Source organism: Salvelinus alpinus, chromosome 7 (assembly GCF_045679555.1).
Source record: "Salvelinus alpinus chromosome 7, SLU_Salpinus.1, whole genome shotgun sequence".
NCBI classification, from domain to species: Eukaryota; Metazoa; Chordata; class Actinopteri; order Salmoniformes; family Salmonidae; genus Salvelinus; species Salvelinus alpinus.
The window spans coordinates 35,471,600-35,490,693 of record NC_092092.1 but is presented as its reverse complement, the minus strand read 5'-3'; the positions used below and the strand labels follow the sequence as shown (position 1 = coordinate 35,490,693).

Sequence of the window (19,094 nt, the reverse complement as noted above, 5' to 3'; positions counted from 1 at the left end):
ATGCCTGTTATATTGTTGTCTGCCCCCTGAAGGATCTGTATGGTAAGGCCAGACAGGAGGTTCGTGGGCCCCTCCATGCAGCCCATCAGTGGGTGAATATGACTGACGTGACCGTCCAGCTAAACTCTACACACACAGTGAGAAACCCTAACCTTAATTCTCAACCTAACCTCTGGACCTGTAAGAGCACACAGGGAGCCAAACCAAAAAGTGTGTCGCAAGTAACAAAGAATGCCCTCGATTCAACTTCTCACCTCTGCCTCACTCTTTATCTTGAAACACTAAGAGGATGTTCTAGGCATTGACTTTTATGGTGCCTTGCTTTATCAACATCAGAGATAATGCTGGAAGTATTAAGGGTAATATAATTCCCTGATGTCGACTGCAGTGTGATATAACTGAAAAATCTGCCGATGTGCCCTTGAGCAAGACACTTAATCCTAATTGCTCCAGGGTCGCCGTTGATTATGGCAGGCACTGGCCGTGACCCCACTCTCTGAGGGTGTCTCAGGAAGAGTTGGGATGTGCAAAAAAACACATTTTCAATTCACACATGCGTATTAATACACACTTGTACATGTATGAAATAGGACAAATATAAGCACCCACCTCATTATTATTATAATTATTATAACTGCAGAAGTTTGACCCAGTTCATTTTGATACAGTATGTATTGAATTTTGTGATTCTGACGCTTGTCTCTCACAATCAGGGCAGAACCTGTAAACCAGCCCTGGGCCACAGCTTCGCCGCAGGGACTACAGACGGAGGAGGCGACCTCAATTTCACACAAGGTTAGAAACCTTTCTCTGCTTTTTAATGTCCATTATACACTGAGTGTACAAAACATTAGTAACACATGCTCTTTCCATGACATAGACTGACCAGGTAAATCCAGGTGAATGCTATGATCCCTTATTGATGTCACTTGTTAAATCCACTTCAATCAGTGTAGATTGGTATTTGGTTTTGGTATTGGTATTTAAGTGCAGTTTGAGTGTCAAGAACTGCAACACTACTGGGTTTTTCACGCTCAACAGTTTTCCGTGTGTATCAAGAATGGTCCACCACCCAAAGGACATCCAGCCAACTTGACACAACTGTGGGAAGCATTGGAGTCAACATGGGCCAACATCCCTGTGGATGCTTTCGACACCTTGTAGAGTCCATGCCCCGGCGTTATTGAGGTGCAACTCAATATTTGGAAGGTGTTCCAAATGTTTTGAACACTCAGTGTATATTATTGTACTATATTAAGATAATTTTCACGTAGATAATCACTCCTCAATGTACCGAATTGTTCTGAAATGTACATGCTGTATGTATCCAGGAGCTGTTGAGGGCGACCCATTTTGGGACGGAATTAGAGATGCACTGCTTGGAGCTCCCTCCAATGAGACTCAGGACTGCCACCAACCCAAACCTATTCTCTTTAGCACTGGAGAGGTGGGCACTGTTCTCTTTTTCCATTGCGGTCCAAGTGCGGCCAGAGACTTTCCATGGGCTTGAACTGCGTCGTTACAGTAGGCAAATTGTGTTTCCATAGCCAGAGCTGTGTGTCAGTATACTGTACATGATGTCACCATCGGTGTAATGTGACTGTAACCGTGCTGTTCTCTGCCTTAGATGACCTGGCCCCTCCCCTGGCACCCAAGCATTGTGGACGTTCAGATGATCACCATAGGACCTGTGGCCATCGTGGCTATCCCTGGAGAAATGACGTGAGTTTCCACTACAGTCTGTAGTTTTTATTTTTTTATTTTTTTACCCTAATAGACCCTAATTAGATTTTCCTCACAATGCTGTCATGGAAAATGCGATTAAGCAACAATGAGTTAGAGTTGGACTTGAGATGGAACAGGTTGTGATTCTGGGGTTGCTGGTCACGCATTCAGGCACACATTGGAAGAACAATGCAAATCAACCTTTAGAGCGAACACACAACACAAAACAGACAGTCCGCAGTGTTTGTTTAGCTGACGTGTTAAAAGACATTGATTGAATTCTGTTTACCCATGTGTTGCAGCACGATGTCAGGAAGGAGGATAAGAGAGGCAGTCAAGCAGGTGAGAATCAAATATCACACACATACAAATGTAGGCACATGCACACCACATGCACGCACACCCACTTATTAAGGCAAATATTATTTTAGCATTCTTTATGTTTTAAATTTGAATGTATGTCATACAACTCACATTTTATCAAATCACATGGTTCGTATACAACAGGTTTGGACTGACAGTGAATTGCTTACTTAAGGCCCTCCCCAACAATGCAGAGAGAAAGAAAATAGAGAAATAATAGAAAAGTAAAACATGTAATAATAGATAACACTGAGTGACAATAACTTGGCTATATGGGTACCAGTACCGGGTCCATGTGCAGGAGTACGGGGTAATTGAGGTGGGTGTGTACATATACAGTGCATTCAGAAAGTATTCAGACCCCTTGACTTTTTCCACATTTTTTTTACGTTACAGCCTTATTCTAAAATGTATTAAATATTTGTTTCCTTCATCAGTCTACACACTGACAAAGGGATAACAGGTTTTTGCAAATGCATTAAAAAAACAAAACAGAAATACCTTATTTACATAAGTATTCAGACCCTTAGCTATGAGACTCGAAATTGAGCTCAGATGCATCCTGTTTTCATTGATCATCCTTGAGATGTTTCTACAACTTGATTGGAGTCCACCTGTGGTGAATTCAAATGATTGGAAAGGCACACACCTGTCTATATATAAGGTCCCACAGTTGACAGTGCACGTAAGAGCAAAAACCAAGCCAGGAAGTCAAAGGAATTGTCTGTAGAGCTCCGAGACAGGATTGTGTCAAGGCACAGATCTGGGGAAGGTTACCAAATAATGTCTGCAGCATTGAAGGTCCCCAAGGACATATTGGACTCCATCATTCTTAAATGGAAGAAGTTTGGAACCACCAAGCCTCTTCCTAGAGCTGGCCGCCCGGAAAAACTGAGCAATCGGGGGAGAAGTGCCTTGGTCACGGAGGTGACCAAGAACCCGATGGTGACTCTGACAGAGCTCCAGAGTTCCTCTGTGGAGATGGGATAACCTCCAGAAGGACTACCATCTCTGCAGCACTCCACCAATCAGGTCTTTATGGTAGAGTGGCCAGACGGAAGCCACTCTTCAGTAAAAGGCACATGACAGCCCACTTGGTGTTAGCCAAAAACACTCTCAGACCATGAGAAAAAAGATTCTCTGGTCTGAAGAAACAAAGATTGAATTCTTTGGCCTGAATGCCAAGTGTCACGTCTGGGGGAAACCTGGCACCATCCCTACGGTGAAGCATGATCGTGGCAGCATCATGCTGTGGGGATGTTTTTCAGCAGCAGGGACTGGGAGACTAGTCAGGATCGAGGGAGCAAAGTACAGAGAGATCCTTGATGAAACCTGCTCCAGAGCGCTCAGGACCTCAGACTGGGGTGACGGTTCACCTTTTAACAGGACAGTGACCCTAAGCACACAGCCAAGACAATGCAGGAGTGGCTTCGGGACTAGTCTCTGAATGTCCTTGAGTGGCCCAGCCAGACCCCGGACTTGAACCCGATTGAACATCTCTGGAGAGACCTGGAAATAGCTGTGCAGCGACACTCCCCATCCAACCTGACAGAGCTTGAGAAGATCTGCAGAAAAGCATGCGAGAAACTCTCCAAATACAAATGTGACAAGCTTGTAGCATCATCCCAAAAAGACTCAAGGCTGTAATTGCTTCCAAAGGTGCTTCAACAAAGTACTGAGTAAAGGGTCTGAATACTTATGTAAATCTTATATTTCATTTTTTTGCTTTGTCATTATGGGGTATTTTGTGTAGATTGATGAGGGGTTGGGAAATGTAATCAATTTTAGAATAAGTAACAGAGTGGAAGAAGTCAAGGGATCTAAATACGTTCAGAATGCACTGTAACTAGGAATAAAATAATAGATAGTAAACAGCATGGGTGGACGGTGCCGTTCAAGATTTGGGAGGCCAATATTTTTTCTTCTTCTAATGCAGCATATTGGATGACTGTCATTCATATTCCATTCACCCAGCTCAATGTAACATCGATAGGTTTAGGCTACTACATGATACTCTAATTTTCCCTATACCCAATCATGCGGTTTCTACAACTTAGCATATGAATGAAAGTTTGCAACACACAGTTGAAGTCGGAAGTTTACATACACTTAGGTTGGAGTCATTAAAACTCGTTTTTCAACCACTCCACAAATTTCTTGTTAACAAACTATACTTTTGGCAAGTCGGTTAGGACATCTACTTTGTGCATGACACACATAATCTTTCCAACAATTGTTTACAGACAGATTATTTCACCTATAATTCACTGTATCACAATTCCAGTGGGTCAGAAGTTTACATAGACTACGTTGACTGTGCCTTTAAACAGCTTGGAAAATTCCAGAAAATTATGTCATGGCTTTAGAAGCTTCTGATAGGCTAATTGACATCATTTGAATCAATTGGAGGTGTACCTGTGGATGTATTTCAAGGCCTACCTTCAAACTCAGTGCCTCTTTGCTTGACATCATGAGAAAATCTAAAGAAATCAGCCAAGACCTCAGAAAAAACATTGGAGACCTCTACAAGTCTGGTTCATCCTTGGGAGTAATTTCCAAATGCCTGAAGGTACCACGTTCATCAATAGTATGCAAGTATAAACACCATGGGACTACGCAGCTGTCATACCTCTCAGGAAGGAGACGCGTTCTGTCTCCTAGAGATGAACGTACTTTGGTGCGAAAAGTGCAAATCAATCCCAGAACAACAGCAAAGGACCTTGTGAAGATGCTGGAGGAAACAATTACAAAAGTATCTATATCCACAGTAAAACGAGTCCTATATTGATATAACCTGAAAGGCCGCTCAGCAAGGAAGAAGCCACTGCCCCAAAACCGCTATAAAAAAGCCAGACTATGGTTTGCAACTGCACATGGGGACAAAGATCGTACTTTTTGGAGAAATGTCCTCTGTCTGATGAAACAAAAATAGAACAGTTTGGTCATAATGACCATTGTTATGTTTGGAGGAAAAAGGGGGAGGCTTGCAAGCCGAAAAACACCATCCCAACCGTGAAGCACGGGGTTGGCAGCATCATGTTGTGGGGGTGCTTTACTGCAGGAGGGACTGGTGCACTTCACAAAGATGGCTTCATGAGGAAGCAAAATGATATGGATATATTGAAGCAACATCTCAAGACATCAGTCAGGAAGTTAAAGCTTGGTCACAAATGGGTCTTTCAAATGGACAATGACTCCAAGCATACTTCCAAAGTTGTGGCAAAATGGCTTAAGGACAACAAAGTCAAGGTATTGGAGTGGCCATCACAAAGCCTTGTCCTCAATCCTATAGAAAATGTGTGGGCAGAACTGAAAAAGCATGCGCGAGCAAGGAGGCCTACAACCTGACTCAGTTACACCAGCTCTGTCAGGAGGAATGGGCCAAAATGCACCCAACTTATTGTGGGAAGCTTGTGTAAGGCTACCCGAAATGTTTGACCCAAGTTAAACAATTGAAAGGCAATGCTACCAAATACTAATTGAGTGTATGTAAACTTCTGACCCACTGGGAATGTGATGAATGAAATAAAAGCTGAAATAAATCATTCTCTACTATTATTCTGACATTTCACATTCTTAAAATAAAGTGGTGATCCTAACTGACCTAAGACAGGGAATTTTTACTCAGATTAAATGTCAGGAATTGTGAAGAACTGAGTTTAAATGTATTTGGCTAAGGTGTATGTAAACTTCCCACTTAAAATGTCAGAATAATAGTAGAGAGAATGATTTATTTCAGCTTTTAGCTACAGCTACTGGCTGTAGCTTATGCTTTCTGTACTAGATTCATTTTCTGATACTTTGATTGGGTGGACAACATGTCAGTTTATGCTGCAAGAGCTCTGATAGGTTGGAGGACGTCCTCTGGAAGTTGTCATAATTACTGTGTAAATCTATGGAATGGGGTGAGAACAATGTGTCTCCTAGGTTTTGTATTGAAGCCAATGTACCCAGAGGAGGACGGAAGCTAGCTGTCCTCTGGCTACACCATGGTGCTACGCTACAGAGTGCTGTTGAGGCTACTGTATACCATTGCAAAACAGTGTGTTTTCATCAATTATTTGGTGACGTGAATATATTTACTATAGTTTTATCTAAAAAGGATAACTTTTTAAATGTTTTTAATCATTTTAATTTGTATTAAAATCACTGAGGAGGTTGGTCCTCCCCTTGCTCCTCTGAGGAGCCTCCACTGGTAAACAGTAGCAGCAGTGTATGTGACACTGATGAGTCCAAAAAGTTAGTGCAGAAAGGATCAATGCAGATAGTCCGAGTATCTATTTGGTTAACTATTTAACTTACTATTTAACAGTCTTATGGCTTGGGGTATAAGCTGTTCAGGGTCCTGTTGGTACTGCGTGCCATGCGGTAGCAGACAGAACAGTCTATGACTTGGATGGCTGGAGTCTTTGACAATTTTTAGGGCCGTATTCTGACACCGCCTGTTATAGAGGTCCTAAAGATCAGAGTGCCCTTGCCAAATCTTTTCAGCCTCCTGAGGGGGAGAGGCGTTGTCGTACCCTCTTCACAATTGTGTTGGTGTGTTTGGACCATGTTAAATCCTTAGTGATGTGGACACCGAGGAACTTGAAGCTCTCGACCTACTCCACTTCAGCCCCATCGTTGTGAATTACATGATGCTTGTGTATGTGTTTGTTGATCAGGAACTGGAGGCCCAGGGAACATTCAGTAACGCAGAGGTGGTCGTCGCTGGCCTGTGCAACATCTACACTCATTACATCACCACCTATGAGGAGTACCAGGTACGAGAGAACAAGCGATTTTGAGTGATATCAAATCACTGCTCCTGATCTGATCTGATCACTAAAGGGCCCATAGTCACTGATGAGTATTGTTTTCTACAGATCCAGCGTTATGAAGGAGCTTCCACCATCTACGGGCCTCATACACTTTCTGCATACATTCAGAAGTTTAGGGGCCTGGCCAAGGCCATTGCAGAGGTGAGGATCACATACTGTACAGTACATGTACCGGCTCCTGTTACAGTGAATGTCCTTTTCCAGCTGATTGGAAAACTTCTTCTCCTATGCTCACAGGGTAAAGAGCAGGAGCTGCCCAAGGGTCCTGAGCCCCCGTTCTTCAAGGACAGTCAGCTGTTCAGCTTGCTTCCTGCTGCGGCTGTAGACAAAAAGCCAATCAACACCACGTTTGGAGAGGTTTTAGAGCAAGTGGACCCAGAGTACACGGTTGTAAGTCTGACTTGGTCAAAATGCTATGAGCTGATGTTTTTTTTAACTTGTTTACAACATCAATACTGAATCTCCTCAGCATATGAATGCAGTTCAAGGGATGTTAATGTATTCCTGTAGGGGGATGTTGCTTCAGTCACATTTGTTGCAGGGAATCCAAGACACTCAGGAGATATGGTGAGGCCGCAATCTTACACTTAACTAGTATCATTGATGGCATTATGCTTCTTTAGATACCTTGGTTGTATAGTATGTAGCACATCACTGATACCATGTCATTTTAGAGGGACAAGACTTTTGTCACTGTGGAAAAGTATCATAACAGCACAGCATACTGGGACGTCGTTCACACAGATGCATCTTGGGAGACAAGGTAGAGCACTGTTCATTCAAATTTCTTATTTCATAAACACTCTATCAGACATAATCCATTTTGTTAGAGCTTGATATCATTTTAATGGCCGCTGTAATAATTAGCAGCACCTGGAAAACTATCTGTTCATTTTGATTATTTTATCTGACAAGCACAGAATGCTCATTGGGCATTATTCACATCGGGCCTTATCGTTCAAGGACCACTCGTTGATAATGTTGTGCTGAGTCAGCACCTTGTATCTGATTATCACCACAGCTTAACACACAGGCTGCTATTAAAGGGATATTGTGAGATTCTGGCATTTTAAGACATTATTCTACTTACCCAGTCAGATGAACTCGTGCAGTATGAAGGAAGTTAGCGGTAGTTTCCGAGCCAATGCTGACTAGCGTTAGCGCAACGACTGGATGTCTACTGGTACGCTGGCATTGCTACTGTACCTGTAGACTTCCAGTCATTGAGCTAATGCTAGTTAGCGTTGGCTTAGTTGTCTCACAAAACTACCACTAACTTCCTTCATACTGCACTCAGAGACATAAAAATGGTATCCACCAGTTCATCTGGCTCTGGGTAATCTCGCAGTATCCCTTTAAACACAGGCTCAAATCCAGGTTCACAATGACGCACAAGATGCGTCTAAAGAAATCATGAGGATGTAGACAGTGTATTTTAATTGACTGAGATTATTGATGGCCGAGTAGGTCGTTCATTGGCAGAGTTCGGCTGCGACGTTAATTGAAAGCATAACATGTATTTTTGAGAGGAGCATTGGTAGGTTGGGCAGGATGATTGGTTGGGGGTGGTCTTTAGAGCTTGTATAGCCCAATTAGGGTTAGATTCAACCCCCGTTCAATGGGGTCAGCATTGGTCCACTGACCTCCATGGTGTGGTCATGATGAGTCTAAAGCCTGATATATCTGTGTGACAGTAACGAGGTCACAGTCTCTTTGAACAGCTCAATCAACATAATCCGGACGACATCAGGGGTGGAGGTGGGGGGGAGGGTTTCAATGGAGGGTGTGAATGGAGGGTGACACTGACCCCTCATGTCCCCCGTGTTCTTGTTTTCTTTTCTCTCTCCTCTCCTCTCCTCTCGTCTCCTTTCCCAATAGGTTTCACTGGGTGAAGAATGGAGCGGAGAGCAATGCTACCATTGAGTGGCACATCCCTCTGTCAGCCCAAGCTGGCTCCTACAGGATCCGACACTTTGGACACTACAAACAGCGGAAGGGATTCCTAGAGACTGTGATCATGGCGTATGAGGGTGTGTCGGGTGTCTTCAGAGTCTCCAAAATAACGTATAATTACTAACCACTGATCATTTGAATACGACAAGACCAGCAGTGGAAATAAGGCAGACGATAGTGTACACTTCTAGTGGCCCTGATATGATAAAGATTGTATGTTCTCTATTTCAATGTAATACAATGCACGTACAGTACTAAAGCATTAAACAAGACCCATGCTTCAAAACAAAACCGGCCTTTGGGTTGACGTGCAAAAAGCCCATGTGCCGAATGGGGACTACACTCTACAAGGTGTGAGGGGAAAATACGTGTGATTTTGAATGAGTGCAGCTTCATTGCTAGTCTATATTTAATCTTCCATGGAAGTTAAGATAATTTGTTTATGATCAGTTTATTCACATGTAATTATGTGCAGTCCTAATTCTTTTATAGAATGAAATGATTTGAAGTATTGTGACACATTTCTTAGTTATATGTAGAAAGAAAGAGTTGTAATAAAGTGAAGAAAGCAGTTCTCAAAATGCAGCTGGTTTATTCATCATGGGCAATTGCAGTTCATGACACGTTCTAATTACCCAAGCAGTACCACATGTAGTTTCACAAAAATGTACCCATTTCTCCTTAAATTTCAGATTTGCATTTATTTCAACCTTTTATCATTTGCTTTTATGGGATTTCAGAGAAATTATTGAGGCACAGAGAATTTGAAATATCCAAAAACAATATAACTATACAAATAGTGTTGGATTTCTGGTATAAAAATACGTTCTAAGTGCTATACACACTTTAATACTGTCACTGCTTAGGCATTATCATATTTATCAGTGTCGGTTCGTGCCCTGATAAGTGTGTTAACACTTCCAATGTCCATGTTCACAAGCCTAGGTCGGGTGTAAGGTAATACGGGGAATAAGCAAAACAGAATGACGTCGATCTCCGTTCAAGATGATCGTCCATAGCTAACACTCCAATGTAAAGACATTTTTTTACAATAAATATCCCATGGCTAAAACAGACACGTTTGCACAGACTTCCATAGACAACAAAACCTTAAAATATTAAAATAGGCAGTTCAGCTTCACAGCTTGTGGATGGTTTTCATTTTCTGCACACTATAACATCGGAAAAGAGAGGGAAACAAATTCTCTGTATGCATCTGTAAATACTGAGACACAAATAGCAGAAAGAAACCCCCTTTTCCACACATCTCACCATCAAAAGTGGCTGAACTACGCCAGTGTTTTCAGTTTAACAATGTACAACTGTGCAACAACATCAAAAGGCACCTGCAGCAGATTTAGGTAGAAAGTAAAGGTCACCATTGAAACTATGGCAGAAATGGTATCCCTGACATTTGCAAACTCTACTTCTATCAATGATTTATGAGGAAATATAAAGACTTTTAGGGACAATTGAACAAACTTGAAAGGGACACTACAACCTCTATTGGGTCAAAGGAAGTCACTAGTCCGTCACTATGAACCAGCAGCTGTCATAAAAAAGATGATTTGGGAAAAAAAGAATTGGCCGTCAAAATAATGATAAAATACATCATAAGCAATCTACTTCTGACAATTTGCTAACTCTACAACATCTAATTGTGGTCCTCTACCACTAAATAGATCAACACAATCAAATGAAATTGACATAATGGATACTACATAAGTTTTACACAGACTGAGAATGTATATACTAAGAAAGAATGCTGGTGACTGAGACGAGGTTCCAGGATGGCCCTAGAACTTAGAACACTCCATAACCGTCTCCACGGGTTGCCACGGCGAAGGCCGGATAGCCCTCGTAGGTAGCGTATGCTGTCAGGTCCTGGCCCAGGGTGACAGCCTGTTTGAGCTGGGAGGCAGCTACTGAGGCTGAGGTGTTCGCTATTGTGTAACCTGCAGATCAGGAGAAATGACGTACATTTAAGTAGTTTAATCTCATTTCTTGCTGTTATTGTGTCTGTATGATATCTATTTTCTAGAACCTATCACAAACTAGCACTTGCCAGAATGTCATTAATGAGGTTCCAGGATGGCCCTAGAACTTAGAACACTCCATAACCGTCTCCACGGGTTGCCACGGCGAAGGCCGGATAGCCTTTTGGTTTGGTTAGTATATGTAGTGTATACCATTATGTGGTTCTAGGCTAGCGACCTACTCTAGAGAAAGGGTTGGATGATGGTTAGTCTTATTGACCTTTGGGGGAGGCAGGTAGCCTAGTGGTTAGTGTTGGGTCTGTAACCAAAAGGTTGCTAGATGGAATCCCGAGCTGCCAAGGTAAAAATTGGTCGTTCTGCCCCTGAACAAGGCAGTTATCCCACTGTTCCTAGGCCATCATTGTAAATAAGAATTTGTTCTTAACTGACTTGGCTTGTTAAATAAAGGTAAGTAATAAATAAATTACAACATACCTGGGAATGCAGCTACTGCTGCAGAGGAGGCCTCAGCGCCCTCTGTCTGCAGCCCCAGGGTCTGCAGGGCATGCTCTGCAGCATGAACCTTGGCCTCATCCACAGCTGTACACAGCTTGGCTGGGGTGAACGGATGCCTGGAGGAAAGAAAGGAGAGAAGGTTAAAGAAGTTGATGTTGTATGTATGTAAATGGTATGTAATAGAAGAGCCCAGACACTTGCTCTTTTTGCGATTTCACTTGGCTTTAGAAATTGACCACACTAGCGATAGACTTCCTCATGCTTATTCAGCGGTTGTGTCATTACAATCTTTATCCACAACGTTTTTTCCATGTTGTGTGACTCGAGCTATAGCAGGGGTGGGCAATTCCAGTCCTTCGAAGGCCTGGTGTTACAGTTTTTTCCCAGCTCCAGCTTTACACACCTGACTCCAATAATCACCTAATCATGATATTCAGTTTAGAACGCAATCTGATTAACCAGCTGTGTTTGCTAGGGATGGAGAAAAAGTGTGACACCAATCAGGCCCTAGCGGACTGGAGTCGCCCCCCCAGGAGCTAGAGCCTACCTTTACGTGTGCGCATGCGCGAGCTACACGGAAGAAGTATCGCTCGAGTCGCACACACCACAGGTCTGACATGGAATATAACGTTTCGGATAAAGTTGGGAATGACAAAATCTCATGTGTACGACATCTAAAGACCTGCATCGCTATACTGAGAGCGTTGCCGTTTCCAAAATGACAATGTTTGGGTGTTTTTGGAATATTTGTTCATGTTTTATCTGTGCCCTTGCAACTTCTTAACGAGCACGAATAGTTTTATTGCTGGTGGATTACGTTTATCAAAACCAAGTGGAATCGCAAAGAAGGTGTTTGGGCACTTCTGTAACATGCCATTTACATCCAAAATACAGATTTGGAAAAAAGAAAAGAAAAGTGAACTTCTTTTAAAGGTTATTTTATCCAAAGGGGTCCTTCGATATAGGAAGCCACTACTGAAAATATAACTGATGTGTACAGTAGACGCCAAAGTATGGCTGTGTTTCTTACACATTAGGGTATTGGGTGGCCAGAGCCGGAATGGTGACTTTGTAGAGGAACAGTTGCCTTTGATCAAGTCCGATGGCAGAGTGAAGCTGGTAAACTGGCTGCCCCCAGTTGTTCTTCTGGCACACATCCTCCAAGATCTGGAAGATAGTATACGAATCGATACATATCCATAGATCAATCAATGATATGACATTGTTTTTCTGCATCATTCAATTATTGAGTGAGCAGAATTCTGAATACCTTATTTAGGGCTAATAAGTAAGTGTGTGGGTGCGTGTGTGTGTTTGTTCCTCATCATGCAGTTCTCATGCATTGCCTCATCCGGGAGGTGTGTACCTGTGGCGCATGTTTGATACCGGGAGGCTTCATAGACACAGGGTTCATGGCCGTGAGCTCCATGCCCGGCAGCAGGTCAAAGAGCTTGTCGTCGGGGTGCTTGTCTGTCTTTAGTTGGTAGGTGGCACAGCCTCGGCCTACACCTGCGTAGGCAAGGTATCCGCGACCACCCATTCCGCGCACCCCCGCTGCCCCTACAGGTACATTCATGTAAATTTCTAGGAATGCAAGAAGGCATTAAATCCAATCAAAATCACCAGAAATCACCTGGGGGCCATCAAGACGATGTAAACACTGATTATGGTGTCATCCAGGCCGGCACAGTACAGCGATTCTCATTTTCACCGCTTAAAGCTGTGGCGTTATTTTGATTATTTTTTTGGGTCGTCATTCATTTCAATGATTCCATTTTCAACATGTTCAATTCCCCCCAAATCCAACTTAATTGAATGATCGCACTTGTCATACTAGACTGTAATATGCAGCCATGGAGAGCACATTTTAAATGAGTCAGACATCCCAAATCTCTTTCTACTATAAATAAAGCAGTACAGCACAGTGCTAAATGCATGAAAATGGGTAACTTATCTCTATTATGAGATCAAACATAGACATAAATGAAAGAAAATATACTATCATTGCAAAATGTGTATTTGGTTCCAGCCTTGTTTAACATTTGAATGAAGTATTTTAGAACATGCTGTGATTAAAACCATTCATTGCAATTTAGATAAGTCATTTCAGTTTAATCTTTCAGTGAAGTGCTGATGTTGGAATCTACCCATCGAGGCTGGTTGGATTTGGATCTCTCAAGTGATTATAGCAGATACCATTGATCAAGTCAGGTACTCAAAGACAAAGATTGGTAGATAAATTGCCATATATATTTGTGTCTCACTGATTGTCTGTGGAGAGGAAGCAGAGAGAGGGTACCCACCTCTAACCGAGGGTGTGCGCACCAGGCCACGGCCACCCACATGCCCCTTGGCACTGGGGAAGCGGAACTGATTAGGAATAGCAGCATATGCCTGTGGGGCGTAGAACACTGGGGCACCCAGGTAGGCTGCTGAGGGATCATACACCTGGCCCAGTGTGTAGGTGTACTCCCCCTGGAGCAGGGCCCCACCTCGGCCACCTGTACCCCGGGTGTAGCGCACATAGTTGTCCTTATCCACCGGCTTGGCCAGGGTCACCTCCACGGGAGAGCCATCCACCAGCTAGGGGAGGAGTTGACATTTAGTAACTGTTCAGTGTAGAGGATGGTTGTGTGGCTGGATCGTGCATTGTTGTGTGGCTGGATCGTGCATTGTTGTGTGATATTGCTTGGTTCTGGTGGCTGAGTGGCTGGAGCCTGATTCTGATGTGAGTTTGATTCCCACATGAGTTGCATGTATTGATATTGCGTGTATGGTTAACTGGGAGTCACTTTAGATAGAAGCACGTGTCGTCATAACATTACATGTCCTGGGATAGACCGGTGCGAGAGAGAGGCCCGCGAGAGAGAAAGTGTTAGAGATTATACCTTTCCGTTCACTGCGTCCATGGCGCTTATCGCGTCCTCTCTCTGGGTGAAATGGACAAAGGCGTAGTCTCTGATCTTCTTCACTCTCTCTACAGCACCTGTGGATCGTTAACATACATCCGCTTATCAACCCCATTACAACACACGGTCACGTACAGAAACTCGTTGTTGAACCCAAACGTGACACACTATCCGGCTGTACTGTAACTGAACCTGCCTGGTTTGATGCTGTTGAACTCCTTCTCGATGGTCTCTTCTGTAGTAGCCAGCATCAAGTTCCTCACATAGAGAATCTTCACCGTTGCCATGGTGTCCTCGTCCACTTCCACTTCAGGCTCCGCCCAGTCCACAGCGATGGCGTGTCCCCACAGCTGGATCCTCCCTGGAGAAGAAGATCAGGAAGTTCAACATTTCAGCCAATCAGCCCACCCAAAGTCATAAGACCCAAATTGGTTTTCATAGTCAAAAGTCTCAAAGTTATCATCCAATATGATATACTATATCCTTCCATAGGATTATGTTACAATGATGCTGTTTTTAGACTGACTGCGATTCTCAGTACTATGACTGTTAATAGTATAAAATAAGGGCCCAGTACCTGGCAGTAGTTTCCTCCTGGCCATGGCTGCAGCACGGTGACTGTCGTACTCCACAAAGGCGAAGCCCCTGTTCTTGGTCTTGTCCGCAGCACTGGGGTAAACAATCACCTCCAACACCCCATCTGTCACTTTCTTCATCTCCATCAGGATCTCCTCTCTCTTCTTGGATTTGGGGATTCCCCCCACAAACAGACGACAGTTGTCCACACTGGCACACACTCCTAGGAGTCTTCCGTTCCTGGAGAGGAAACAGATTGAATTGAATGGGAAGATTGATTTAGTTTGTCAACAATGTACACAATGAAATCCGATATTGTTGCTGCATGCTGATGAAGAGAGTGTTCGTAGTCCTGCAATGAGTTTTCCATGACTCAGGCATATGTTTCTGGTAGCTGACCATTAGGCTTCACAGGGCTTTTTCTCCATTTCATTTCATTGTGTCATGTGATTGTTTACCTGATTTCATAGTTATTGAGCTGTTTCATGGCGGTCTTAGCTTCATTTTTGGTGGTGAAGGTAACAAATGCATATCCTCTATTATTGCCGTTGAAGTCCATCATCATCCGGACCTCATAGATCTTCCCAAACTGTGAATAGAAAGGGGATTTATTTTGAAAACAAGGACATACAACAGGTTACACTTTGGCAACCGTTTTAAGTCGGCAAACATCTCTTACTTTCTCACAGAGGGGGACCAGCTCATCCTCGAAGAGGTCCCTGGGTAGCTTCCCCACAAAGATCTCACTGCCCCTCTCTGGGGGAGGGCCTTCCCAGCCTGGAGGGGGCCCGCCGTACCTCCTCTGACCATTCTCCTGTGGACACAACTGGAATGAGTAACCAGTAGCACAGGGTTTGTAAGGATTTCCTACCACTTCAAAGCCCTTTTGTAATGCAGGTTTCATTCCGAATGAGAGATTGGAGCATTCATATAGAAATCTCCCTGATATCTTCATTTGGTATGATCTTGTAGTTGTGCACAAATTGCCCAGACAATCCGCATAGCAATAAAGTATGAGCTGTAGAATCACCAATCAAATGAAATTGCCAGGGGCCAGACTGCAGCAATAACGGCCAAAGGGATCCAGTCGTTTGTCTCTTCCACCACAGGGTGGTGCCCCATTATCACTTGTCATGATCGAGGCCAAGCGAAAATAGGTTTGAAACTGATGGATAGGCGTTGGATTTTATCAGAGCCCCACTTCATTGCACACAAACTCCATAAAGAAGGATGACTTTTGTGCGGGGGCCATATGATAGTATCCAACACTGTGCATTGGCCATATACTGGGTGAAAGGCCTAAATGATTGGGGTCTGGTTCCTACCTGCAATAATTGATATCCTGTGCGCTGAATGAGTGCACGCAGCGACACCTCTTTCTGCATGCCCGTCAGTCCATCCCCGGATTTTTGATTAGATTCCATTGAGAGCGATTGTCAGCAATAAATCAGCAAAATTAGGGGTGCTCACTGAAATTAAATCACAATTCAGAACACATCAGTGACATCGCTGAACAACCCATACAGTTACCTGACTGAACTGGAGCTCAATAGGTCACCAAATCACACTGTTACCATGCCTAAGCCTTCTTTTGTTACTATTTTCACTTTTTAGGCATAATCTCTTGAACTGGTTCAGACCTTCAGTAATGTATCACACTTATAGCAAGACAATTGTGCTCTGTATTGTGAGATACATTTGCTCATAAGTACAATTTAGCCTTTACAGAATGATTGCCTTTACAGAATGATTACCTTTACAGAATGGTAACCTTTACAGAATGATTACCTTTACAGAATGGTAACCTTTACAGAATGATTACCTTTACAGAATGATCAGGTATGATTTTGGCTGAATAGCACCTCCAACATGTACTCAGTTGTTATGCACTAATGCCATTGCTCCATGTCATGACGACATGTAGAGAGAAGCCTATTTCATTCAGTTCCCTGTCAAGGACAGCTATGTAATTATTAACGAAACTCAGCCAACCACAGGAACAGCAGACCACCACTGAGGCCACTTTTGTCTCAATCTATTCCACCCCACTCTCTCATGTACTGTTACATAAGACATACATGAAGGATTTATGCAACAGCTTTGAATAAGGGTCTCTTAATCAAGCCTTTTGATTTTCAATGGCCAATCACAAGACACAAGACGCCCAACACTAGCACACTATAGGCTACTTCAAGATAATCCTCTTTTGTTGGTAAGAGGTTGATTAAATTATCAGGACGATACAGTAAACAGGCAACTCTGAGTGTTGCAATCATTTCCATCCTGATTGAGAGGCCTGTCTCTGTTTCTTTCTACACATATGGATCAAAGAGAGGCCTGCTAGTGACGACAAGGCTCCACTCAGAAGGGGTCAAAGGGTACGTGAGGGGTGACGGCCACTCAAACGATCTTCAAACGCTCTCAAGTGCCAATCATGACGGAAATTATGATATCATGCACACACTGTCTTTTCCACCTTGAAATGTTTCCAAATAGTCAAACCAATCTCTCCTTTAAGAAAGTGAATTCTGCCAACACACACAAGCCCACAGATGGCTTTGTTTTCACAGTTCACTCCTCATCACTCTCCTCAACGGCTGTCTGGAAGGCTTTGTTGTAAATGTCAAGACACCAGGCAAAATATGAAATACTGGAGTAGACCTGCTCTCGGGTCGAGCACCATCCTTCACCGACAGTCAAGCCAGAGGTGATATGGTTTCACTCTCTCATTTCAGGTTTCAGATTGTTTGTTCACAATGTCATCAGTAACAATACTGGGACCCAGGTCATGTATTTTCATCTGTGAATTCAGTATTAGCTGCCATTATGATACTCTCCAGGCCTGTGTCTAGAGAGATGAGTTATTGCCTAATCATTCGCTAGCAGAACATTAGCGTAGGCAGCCAGCCATGGCAACATCACTCTTCTATTCCCTGACCAAGAAACACCCTCAATGAATCTCTACTGTCAAATATGAGGTATTGGGTTACGCGGGTGCCACTTTAAGCCTAGGTAAACACCTGGGGAGGAAAACGGTCTTTATGTTCTATTTCTGTTCTGGGTGGCTTGGAGAGAAGGCGTTATGAGGGTAGGCCCTGAGTGAACATAATACTACAGAACTCCATTACACTCTCTCTCTTTCTCTTATTCTCACTCTGTCTGGGGCTCTCTTCACGATAGCCTGGTTACCGTTTGCGTAAACAAGATAACTAGACGGAGGCTTATCTGGCAGTGATCAGTACCTGCTTTTAGGAGCTTTGTTGACTGAGGCTAAATACACACAAGGCTGAAGGCCACTGGGTTGGCCGCTGCTGCTGCTGGAAAAATGAGTCCGAAAAGATTTATAATACAAATGATATCAAATAGTTCAGACTTATATCCCTTTTGGAGTCTTTAGTCACACGTTTTATGAATTATCTTTCTTTTTGAGAAAAGCCCCTTTAATGTTTACTGGGTTATGTGTTTTTTCCACTGGACTTCGAAGTTAAAATGGAGCTATGACTAATATGTTCATTGGCATCTGGCCTACATACCATACCTTACGGTATGTATGTGGTAGGTAGTGGTAGGTGTATTTAATAGGATTACATTTCAGTTGAAAGAGCTACTGTTAATCAGTTTGTCTTATCTGAAACTGTAAGCCCCCTACTGTGAACACTATGCCCTTACTGTCATAGAATCAACAATTGACAAATAGAAATGATAGACCGGCTACAAAAGTATAAACGACTGAATTAAAATGACCATTTCCAAACGTGGCTTTTCCCCGCCAGGCATGTCACACATGTGACACCTTCAACATCAACACGATTAACAGAAAATGACACCCCACTGTTTGAATCAAAGTTGTTTCCAAACATCTACATGAAACCATCTAACCGTGCCTCCCTCTCCCTCTGCTTTCTTACCTTGACCGTGTCCTCAGAAACATACGAGTCACCCAACACAACATTTGACCACAGGTGATCAGTTAGATCTGTCACATGAAAAACATCCCCAGTGCTAAGAGAGCAGATCTCCAAGGGGAGCTTATTTTTTTTTTACAAGACTCCAAAGCAGCAGACACACAGCAAGGAAGAGTTAGGGAGCAAAGCTTACCTGAGCAATTCCAGAGATCAACACCCGGAAGACTCAGTCCTTCATTCTGGGGAATTTAGCAACGTGTCACTGGGGTGATTCTGTCATCACATCATATCAAACTCCAAAGGTTCACTGTCCCGCAGCTGCTTTATGAGCCTGCAGGGTTAAACTTTAAC

The 19,094-nt window shown here is 43.2% G+C and overlaps 2 protein-coding genes across 5 annotated transcripts in view; one reads left to right on the top strand and one right to left on the bottom strand.

Annotated features, from left to right (window-relative positions):
* asah2 (N-acylsphingosine amidohydrolase 2) overlaps positions 1-9,442 on the top strand; it is a 14,846-nt gene extending 5,404 nt beyond the window's left edge. The window contains exons 11-21 of the mRNA XM_071410017.1: positions 33-137; positions 714-795; positions 1,332-1,447; positions 1,628-1,722; positions 2,028-2,067; positions 6,753-6,851; positions 6,954-7,049; positions 7,146-7,298; positions 7,419-7,475; positions 7,583-7,671; positions 8,787-9,442. Coding sequence (XP_071266118.1) covers positions 33-137; positions 714-795; positions 1,332-1,447; positions 1,628-1,722; positions 2,028-2,067; positions 6,753-6,851; positions 6,954-7,049; positions 7,146-7,298; positions 7,419-7,475; positions 7,583-7,671; positions 8,787-8,985 — 1,131 coding nt within the window. The 3' untranslated portion in view covers positions 8,986-9,442. The remainder of the gene's footprint in view (positions 1-32; positions 138-713; positions 796-1,331; positions 1,448-1,627; positions 1,723-2,027; positions 2,068-6,752; positions 6,852-6,953; positions 7,050-7,145; positions 7,299-7,418; positions 7,476-7,582; positions 7,672-8,786) is intronic.
* a1cf (apobec1 complementation factor) lies at positions 9,434-19,094 on the bottom strand. Of its 4 annotated transcripts, none has more exons than XM_071410018.1 (12): positions 18,937-19,094; positions 16,164-16,307; positions 15,518-15,652; positions 15,297-15,427; positions 14,840-15,078; positions 14,459-14,623; positions 14,242-14,339; positions 13,657-13,936; positions 12,720-12,937; positions 12,384-12,520; positions 11,333-11,469; positions 9,434-10,816 (listed from the first exon to the last, which is right to left on the bottom strand). In XM_071410018.1, exons 2-12 carry the CDS (start codon positions 16,260-16,262, stop codon positions 10,665-10,667), a joined length of 1,791 nt encoding a protein of 596 aa, XP_071266119.1. In that variant the 5' UTR covers positions 16,263-16,307; positions 18,937-19,094; the 3' UTR covers positions 9,434-10,664. The 4 variants fall into 4 exon arrangements, with proteins under 4 accessions (XP_071266119.1, XP_071266122.1, XP_071266120.1 ...); XM_071410021.1 differs by having other exon boundaries at positions 12,720-12,913; XM_071410019.1 differs by lacking the exon at positions 18,937-19,094 and adding an exon at positions 18,747-18,894.

Excerpts from the sequence above, each read along its gene's own strand:
- a1cf (XM_071410018.1), bottom strand. The coding sequence starts at position 16,262 with ATGGAATCTAATCAAAAATCCGGGGATGGACTGACGGGCATGCAGAAA. Across the intron at positions 15,079-15,296 it reads CTCAATAACTATGAAATCAG|GAACGGAAGACTCCTAGGAG; the intron begins GTAAACAATCAC and ends TTTCCTCTCCAG. Across the intron at positions 13,937-14,241 it reads TGGACGCAGTGAACGGAAAG|CTGGTGGATGGCTCTCCCGT; the intron begins GTATAATCTCTA and ends CTCCTCCCCTAG.